The sequence below is a fragment of the Drosophila busckii genome, chromosome 3R, assembly GCF_011750605.1.
Source record: "Drosophila busckii strain San Diego stock center, stock number 13000-0081.31 chromosome 3R, ASM1175060v1, whole genome shotgun sequence".
In the NCBI taxonomy this organism is placed as follows: Eukaryota; Metazoa; Arthropoda; class Insecta; order Diptera; family Drosophilidae; genus Drosophila; species Drosophila busckii.
In genome coordinates this window covers 8,161,258-8,170,012 of record NC_046607.1, presented here as the reverse complement: position 1 = coordinate 8,170,012, position 8,755 = coordinate 8,161,258, and the positions used below count along the sequence as shown (strand labels likewise).

At 40.5% G+C, this 8,755-nt stretch overlaps 4 protein-coding genes across 5 annotated transcripts; 3 read left to right on the top strand and 1 right to left on the bottom strand.

The window, feature by feature from the left end:
- Window positions 1-335: 335 nt before the first annotated feature.
- Window positions 336-1,337, top strand: LOC108601581 (cell wall protein SED1). The gene has a single exon (XM_017989480.1). The coding sequence runs from the start codon at window positions 345-347 to the stop codon at window positions 1,335-1,337; it is 993 nt and encodes a 330-aa protein (XP_017844969.1). The 5' UTR covers window positions 336-344.
- Window positions 1,338-1,456: 119 nt separating this feature from the next.
- Window positions 1,457-2,396, top strand: LOC108602306 (28S ribosomal protein S18c, mitochondrial). The gene is made up of 2 exons (XM_017990390.1): window positions 1,457-1,533; window positions 1,588-2,396. The coding sequence occupies exons 1-2, from the start codon at window positions 1,500-1,502 to the stop codon at window positions 1,992-1,994; spliced, it is 441 nt and encodes a 146-aa protein (XP_017845879.1). The 5' UTR covers window positions 1,457-1,499; the 3' UTR covers window positions 1,995-2,396.
- Window positions 2,397-2,732: 336 nt separating this feature from the next.
- On the bottom strand, window positions 2,733-5,026 carry LOC108601730 (RING finger protein 37). 2 transcript variants are annotated; one of them, XR_001915219.1, is made up of 3 exons: window positions 3,991-5,026; window positions 3,063-3,936; window positions 2,733-2,998 (listed from the first exon to the last, which is right to left on the bottom strand). XR_001915219.1 is itself a non-coding variant. In XM_017989651.1 (2 exons), exons 1-2 carry the CDS (start codon window positions 4,696-4,698, stop codon window positions 3,154-3,156), a joined length of 1,491 nt encoding a protein of 496 aa, XP_017845140.1. In that variant the 5' UTR covers window positions 4,699-5,026; the 3' UTR covers window positions 2,734-3,153. The 2 variants fall into 2 exon arrangements, 1 of the variants encoding a protein (XP_017845140.1); XM_017989651.1 differs by having other exon boundaries at window positions 2,734-3,936.
- A 677-nt stretch (window positions 5,027-5,703) lies between these two features.
- On the top strand, window positions 5,704-7,918 carry LOC108602225 (sphingomyelin phosphodiesterase-like). The gene is made up of 4 exons (XM_017990272.2): window positions 5,704-6,725; window positions 6,785-7,502; window positions 7,557-7,706; window positions 7,767-7,918. Exons 1-4 carry the CDS (start codon window positions 5,704-5,706, stop codon window positions 7,866-7,868), a joined length of 1,992 nt encoding a protein of 663 aa, XP_017845761.1. The 3' UTR covers window positions 7,869-7,918.
- The last annotated feature ends 837 nt before the right edge of the window (window positions 7,919-8,755 follow it).

Sequence of the window (8,755 nt, the reverse complement as noted above, 5' to 3'; positions counted from 1 at the left end):
AGCCGAAAAACGCGGAATTCAGAGCAAGTATGACCGTATGTAAAAAACACAAATATACCGCGGATAACTTTTTAGTTATCGGACTAAGACTATCGGTTATTCAACAAGTGTTGCCAACTACATGATATTTTATAGACGCGAGCCACTCATATTTAAATTATCTCTGCTGTTGCTTTGTTTACGAAAACCATCTGCTTAGTAATTATCCGGTTAACCTTTTAGTGGTCATTAGGACAGGTAAAATTTGCGAAGCATAACAGGTAGCCTAAGGATAGATTTAACTCTCATAACATTCCCAACAATTTAATCAGTCGGCGTTGACAGTTTAACGACGTAACAGCAAAATGAACGTTTTACTAATTGCTTTAATAATATTGCATTATGCTGCGAATATCGGCAGTGAAGTCTTAATGGCAAGCAGTTCGAACCTTATATTAAGTAATATTAAAACTCGCGAGGATTGGATCAATGCAGCTAAGGACTACATAAGTAATCATAAGCCTTATAATGTCAAGAAATATAAGCCATACAGCCCAACTAAAGAGATAACTACAGTGAAGCCTAATGTGGAAACTATTGAATCAACGACAACTACAGCAATTATAGAATCTACTACTATTTATTCAACTACCAATGGATACACTAGCACCACTGAACTGCCGGAAGTGTCAACACTCCTGCTGAATATAATAGGAGTTCCGACAGCATTTGAATATACTACTACGCCGTATGAAAGCAGGCCGGAAATTACTGAGTATAGCTATTATAGCACTACAAGCGAGCTACCAGCACTCATAAACAGCACTGAAGCAACTACTCCCATGGAAAGCACATCTGAAATATGGGATTCTACAACTGAATTATATACCACAACTAATTCAGTGCCAGTGGACTCTGTCACAGCAATAACAACAGCTAATCAAGAAACTACAACCGTTTCATGGAGCTCAACAACTGAAATACCTTTTAACATAGATGGTATTACCACGCCTATATCTGAAAATAGAGATTCTACAACCGAATCCAATGAAGCAAGAGAAACTACAACTGAATTTCTGAATATGGAGCCAAATATGTTAACATCTGCATTCGAAACAACAACATCGATATGGCCAGAAAGCACCACAGATACATCCCAAACGACCACTGAGGAACCGTTCTTTGAGTATGAAACCACTACAACTAAAACTTTAATTGAAGATGAAACAACTCCAGCAGAAGTAATTTTAACAACAACTGGCAGAAATTTCATACTAATTGGGGATAATGTAAAACCTAAGTCTAGAAAGTATACATATTCGTCAGATGTAATGCCAGAGGATGATGATTGGCTATAAAACTTACTACAAAGAATAAAGTTTTGAAACTTTAGCTATTACGCTGTCTTTCACATTAAAATCATTTTGCTATCGGTTAGGGTCGATAGTATCGACAAAAGATTGTACCTTATTCACTGTCATCCAGTCTATAGACAAAGTAAAAAGTAAATATAGTGAAACATGTCTAAGTTAACAAGATTTATAACGCAAAATGGTGAGTGAAAATAATTTATAAATCACTTAAACTATATCTAACAATTGTCCGTAGTCAGAGTTGCTAATTTATTGGGAAGTCGTCAATTGCTGTCTCGCTCTTATGCCAATGCTCCGGCTGTAAGTGAGGAGGAACTTCCAACAGCAACAAACAGCGATGAACCCGTGGATATGCCGAATCCCTTTGAAAAGGATCCCCAGCAATGCATTTTATGCAAACACGATATTTCACCACACTATAAAAATGTAAAACTGCTGTCTCAGTTCCAATCGCCTTACACAGGCCGCATTTACGGTCGCCATATAACCGGGTTATGCAAGCAGAAGCAAGAGGATGTGGAAAAGGCCATAATGCGAGCGCAGCGCTGTCTCCTTATGCCTGGCTACCACAAAGATTTAGACTTCCTACATGATCCTAAGCTCTTTGATCCTGAGAGACCAGTGCGCCCACACAAATATTAATAGAGGAAGCACGTTTTTGTTTTTTTGCTTAAAATAAATGTTTTACTAAAAGTTTATATTTTTACATTTCTCAAGAGTCATCTTCCAAGTATTTCATCATGTCCGAAGGTACGCGCAGCTGCTTTAGAAGCTCCCTTTTACAAACACGTGGTCTCACCAACGCTTGAATATCGTCTATCACCTTAGCAAACCCAACCTTCCAAATTTCAATCTTGGCCTCGAGGTCAGCTATTTCACGCAGTCTCCATTTCTCTTCTGGATCTATCCAACGTTTCTTTTGCTTTGGAGGTTTGGGAGACTCGGTTGAGCCTTCTGTTTCGTTAAGAGCTGTGAATTCCAATTTCTTTTTGGTTAAATCCTTTTTTATGCGTGACAAGCCAGGACGACGGCAATTTGTTGAGCTTGATTTTAGTGGTTGCTTTAATGAAGTCGGAGTTTCATCAGATTTGCTTGATTGACTGTTTCCCAGTTGAGTTCGTTGACCTGGCGTAGTATTGGCAGCTCTGCGCAAGCTTAGCCCCAAACGACGCCTTGGTTTTGGCGTTTCATCAGATTTTTCAGACATTTCTGTTTTGTATTTTAAAAATAAATAAATAGAAACGAAACGTTGCCGGAAGATTTTAAAATTATACTAAACATATTAGGCCAGCGTTGCCAGACAGTAAAATGAACGCCATGTTTGAATTAAATTTCAAATAAAAGAGATGAGAATTTTTTTTATTACTTTATTGATTTTTTGAATATATAAACTATGCGCTTTTTACTCTAATTCAATAGGGCTTGTATAAAGTCTACAAAAGTTATGCGCGCTTTTCTATGCTTATACATTCTTAAGTCTACATATGCTTAATTAATATATTTTAGTTTAATCGCATTGCCGACTAATTGTGACCTGATACTGATAATTGGGGGAGTGAGCGTAAAATTCCCATTCCAATTGTATTTTTTGGCTTCGAATAAAACTCTCCGCACTAAAATCGACTCTGATATGATTAAAAATTATGCTAAGGATTAAAAACTGATTTAAGACAAACAAATTAAAATATGATTGGCAACAAAAAATCTTACATTCGAGTTTAGGTGTGTAAGGTATGGGTGTATATGAATTGAAGCACTAGCATACAAGACTAACTGGTTGCTGGGGTGGGAGCCGTCAACACTACGGAAGTTTGTGATAGCGCTCCACGTCCGAGCTGCGGAAGGGCAACTTGCATGCGCATGTCTGTGTGCTCGACAGCAGTACAAGACATTCCCGGCAGATCAGATGTTGACAGGTGCGTATTTCGTAGGCGAATTGTCCACTGCGACAATTAATACAGCTAGGTGGCTGGGTGGGGGTGGTCACCTGAGTGTAGCGCGTTATCTTCTGCAGCGCCTGCTGAATGTCATTATCAATGGAAGACGTGCTGGTCGCATTCACCGATGTAGTCGGCCTCTGTTCCACTGTGCTGGCAGTGACTGTTGCACTGACAGCATAAGCTGAATTACTGTGACGCGCACGCTTTGCAGCTGGTGGCGAGGGTGGGCCTGGGAAGGCTGAGTATGCCGAGGTAGCCGTGGCGGTAACGGTCGACTTGGTCTTGCGCAGGTGCTGCTTATGTACGTTGCTCAATGAGGAATATGTACCAACGGGCAAAAGACCCAATCCCGGTCCAGTTTGACACATATGGCTGGCAAACTGCGACGCATGACGGCGACGCAAGCGCGAGCCGCTGCTGCCCAAGGAACGCGGCACAGACTTAAAGTGCTCCGAATTCTCCATAAGAAACTTTTCAATGCGCGCTTTAAGCGCCAGGTTCAAGATAGCCTTGCGTTGTGAGGTATATTCAAGTCCAGTAAATGGATCGGAGGGCATTCGACCCCACTTACCTTCCTCCTCCGAGTGCTTGTCGATGGTAGACTGGTCGACTATTTTGCCTGAGGGCAGCACAGTTGGAAATGTCTACAGGAAAATTATCTTAGACATGGAGATGGACAAGATAAAGGACAGGCTTACCATTAATTCCCAAGTAATGGAATCCAAGAACTCCTCCGGTATCTGCAGCATCGACTGTTCACGTAGTTCAGGAACGTTACGCGAAGGTGAACGTTGTCCTGCCTGTTGCTGCTGATTTTTTATTCCATACGGATCGTTAATCTCACTCCAGATTGTCTTCACCAGCTCACGGTCCGCTTTTTCCAGAGTGCGTGCAGGCAAGCCCCACATTTGAATCTTGCGCAGCACGGGCGGACAGCGATCTGTGGCACGTATTACAATCTTCACGCTATTCGTGGTGGCCAGTATTTTATGAGCTGTCTTAAAGAAAAACACCTTCTCGCTCTGCTGCTGGGCTGCGGCTGTACTGCTGCGTGAGTTGTAATCACTCTGATAGCAAAAAGTCATGGAGTCCGCCGTCTTGGGTATGTCACGCACATAGGCTACGCGCTCCCAAATACCATCGTGCTTGCCGTGCACCTCGAAGCCCGTGGAGCGCAGCGCACCTGAGCAGTGCCATAGCTTGATGACCTTCAGATCCACAGCCTTGGGAAAGTCAAACACAATCTCGATGGGCGGCTTGCAGACGGCGAAGCTCATAAACCCACGCTCCAACTGCTCCTCATCGTCGGCAATGAGATTTGCTGCTGTGTAGCCATCCTCGCATACAGCCTCGCATTCCACAGTGGGCTTGAGTTTCGGATTGAGAAAGTTGATTAGACTGCTCATTGAGTTTCAGTGTCAGTTTATCTCGCTCTTTGCTTCGCTTTTTACTGTGTGGTCACGCGGCGTTGCTGTTGTATCTCTACGTTTGCCCCACCTGCTGAATTTTTTCTGCTAATTTACACAGAAAATGGCGTCACTGACGATGTTGCTGACTCCTGTGTTTGCCTATCGACGCTTACTCACGCCCTTCATGCACACACAATGAGCAACTAAACACACGCCAACTGCTTTATAAACTTATTAGTATTATAATTTAAAACAATTTAGCAATTTTTATGGCTTTACTCGCGTTTTTTTTGTATATCTTCTGACTTTTACTTTTAATCAGCGTTTCCTCTTCTATTTTTCTGGCCAATAACTCACACAGCTGTTAATACAGCTGCCTTCGGTAGGGTTGCCAGGTTCACATTGGTGTGGCCTATTTACGCATTCAATTAAATACCAACACATGCAATTTATTTAGAAATGGAATTAATTTACTTGACTCAGTTTTGTAAACATATCAGGCACAATATTTTAATTTCTAATTTTAATTTTTTTTCTATTAGGGGAGAAATGTTTGCGAGCGTCAGTGAACCAGCTCATGTGTATTAGTTCCGTTTGCGCTCCAAATTGAAATTTACATTTAAGCAACAAGTCTGGTGGTGAATGAAGCACTTTATCAATATCAATATATATGGAGATCACAGCTTAAAATTATTATTAATAAAATTAAAATTATTAAGTTTTAAGTATTAATACAAATAATGAAGGGCATGTCCAGGGCGCCATCTATATAAAACTATTGAAAAATAAATAATAAACATAAAACATTTTAAGATTACGAAGTTGTTAAATTATTTCATATCGCAGATGAAAAAGCTTTTTTTTAATCCATCTATAGTAGTTAAAAAGTTGCGATTAAGTTGAAATCTATCAATGAAAGAAGATAACTAGGGCCGTGCGGCCACCTAAAATCTATAAATTAAGGTTCAGTTAGTATGGCAGATTAGTTAGTAAATTGTTACCATGAAGTGTGTATTAGTACTCTTGGCTGGTTTTCTAGCTGCCAGCGCGGTGAATCTACCGGGCGTTCCAGTTGACTTTGACCTTAGCGATAAGGTGCTGTCAGCCATTGCGGACGATGTGGCCGAACGGTTTGAGGAGGAATATTACACGTACCTAAAAACAGGAGTGGAAACGCCAGCCTTTAAACAGCTAACAGCGCAGTTGGCCAAATCACACAGCAAAAAGGACATATTCACAAAAGACTATCCTGAATTAGATACTCGTGATAGCTTTTTTGTATGCACACTTTGTCGCTCTGTGATTAATGTGCTTGCAAGGACCATACGCGATGAAGATGGTGAACTGCATGGCGAGAATAGCTCGGCTACAATGAAAGTCATAGCCATGGATGTCTGTCGTCGACTCGAGCTTCAAACTGAAGAAGTGTGCGAGGGTCTAATTGACTCGCATATGCCAACAGCGGAATATATTTTGCGCAACTCGCTTATAGACTCGCAAAGCTTTTGCTCGCTTTTTATGGAGTTTAACTTTTGCAATACTGGCAAGAATCCTGCTTACAACTGGACACTAAAAGTTGACGATAAAGGCACAGCAATGGATGGGCCCAAGTCGGATACACCAGCCCCAAGTGCTTCTGATATCAAGATCTGTCACTTCTCCGACATTCATTACGATCCATTCTACGAGCCTGGCAGTCTGGCTAACTGTGTCGAGCCTTTATGTTGTCAACGCAACAAGAGCACAGTGGAAGGAACTAGTGATGCTGCTGGCTACTGGGGGGACTACCGCGACTGCGACTTGCCTTGGCACACCTTCGAGTCGGCGCTGAATCACGCTGCGGCCACTGAAGAGTGCGACTATATCTATCAGACTGGTGATGTTGTGGATCACATGGTCTGGGCGACGTCTGTGGAGAAGAATACTGGAGTGCTTAGCAAGGTTGCCAATCAATTCACGAAAGTGTTTCCTAAAGTGCCTGTATATCCTTGCATCGGCAACCATGAGCCACATCCACTTAATCTGTAAGCAAAACATTTAAATTTATGGCTGGTTTTAAATTAATTCATATCAAACACTACAGCTTCAGTCCTGAGGATGTGCCCAGTGAAGTCAACACCAAGTGGCTGTACGAGCACTTATACAACGACTGGTCCAAGTGGCTGCCAAAGGAAACCAAGGAGACCATTTTGAAGGGTGGCTACTATACAGTCTCACCTAAAAAGGGCTTCCGCATCATTGCATTGAACAGCAATGATTGCTTGACTGAAAACTTCTGGCTGTATTACGATGGCAGCAATAAGATTCCGCAGCTGCAATGGTTCCACGATACGCTGCTTGCAGCTGAAAAGGCTGGCGAATTTGTGCACATCCTGTCGCATATACCTTCGGGCGATGGCACCTGCTGGTCTGTTTGGGCTAGAGAATATAATCGCTGCATTGCCCGCTTCCACAAGACTATTGCTGGCATCTTCAATGGTCATTCGCATTACGATGAGTTTAATGTATTCTACTCTGAGGAAGGATATGCTACAGCTGTTGCATGGAACGGTGGATCCGTCACTACTGCCAGCAATAAGAATCCCAACTACAAAATATATCATGCCAATGCTGAAAATTATGGCGTAACTAGCGTACTGAGCTACGTTTTCCTATTGAACGAAGCTAACAAGCAGCCAGATAAGGAGCCGAACTGGTTCCTTGAAGTCGATTTCATCAAAGAATTCACAAAGGACTTGAGTCCAGCTGGCATTGACGAATTGCTAGAGAAAATGTCTGAAACTCCCGAACTAATGCGTACGGTGAGTGTTATATAACAATTGAAATTGATTAGATATTAACTATTTAATATTCAGTATTGGCGGTATAGAGTAACCTTAGCTGAGCCCAGATTAACAGCTGGATGTGATCGTTACTGTTTGGCTGCCACGCTTTGCCGCGCCGCAACTACAGTCAACACTCAGCGTGAGCGCTGCGAGCACCTCAAGAAGAAACTTTTTATTGCTGTAAGTAAATGTAAAATGTTATAATAGGCTTTATAAGCATATGTTTTAAACTATTCGCAGCTCGATGAGGAAGAAAAGAAGGATGATGGCGCTGCTACAATGAGCATTGTGAGCCTTACCTCGCTTTTGGCTTTGGTACTCGCTGTGAGATTTGGTTTTTAAAAAACAATTTGCACTTGCACTAAGTGCAAGTCCATAATAATAATAATAATTTGATAGCAATAAACAACAACTTTTTCACTTAAATATTCCAATCTTGTTTATTAATCAGCATTGTTTTTCCCAAATAATCACATCGTATGAAAACACAATCGGTACTTGAGGACCCCCTATCAACTAAACGCTAGTTTTTCTAGCAAAGTCTTATCAGCTAAAGGCGAACAGTCCATTGAGCTAAATGTTTCTTATACGGTATATAAAAAGAGTTTATTGGTGAAAGTGCTAACAATAATAAAAACATAAATAATTACTTGAAATACAATAGTTTAACCTAATCTTATATTATTTCAAACAATTAGCACAAAGGTCTTGGACTTTTGCTGTAATAAATTCAAATATATATAAATAATAATTCAAATTGATTATGACCCATATGTTGAAGTTGATCAAAGTATCTTTTGCTTTCAATAAATATAGATATAAGTATGTGCTAAGGTTGCTGCTAGACAATGCATATTTAACTTGAAATTCAATCAAATGAAATTAATTACATATAATTAAGCCATAGCTGCCTAAAATCCAACACGTTTATTATTGTAGCATATGTAAGAATTTTGATTTATATATTATGAAAAAAGTAATAAGAAATATATTAAACACAAATAGTGTCCAATGAACTTAATTACACGAGTTAGCTCAGATTATAGACGATAATGTTTTTTTTTTACACCACTAGCCATTTGGATTGCACTTTCACTAATTGTATAAACTATATTTTTATGCACCTAGGATCTGCTAATCCTTCTGGCTACGCTCATGCAGAGATAACATATTATAAATAACGCAAATTAAAAGCTTTTATTTAATACACAAGTAGCTATTAAAAGCTC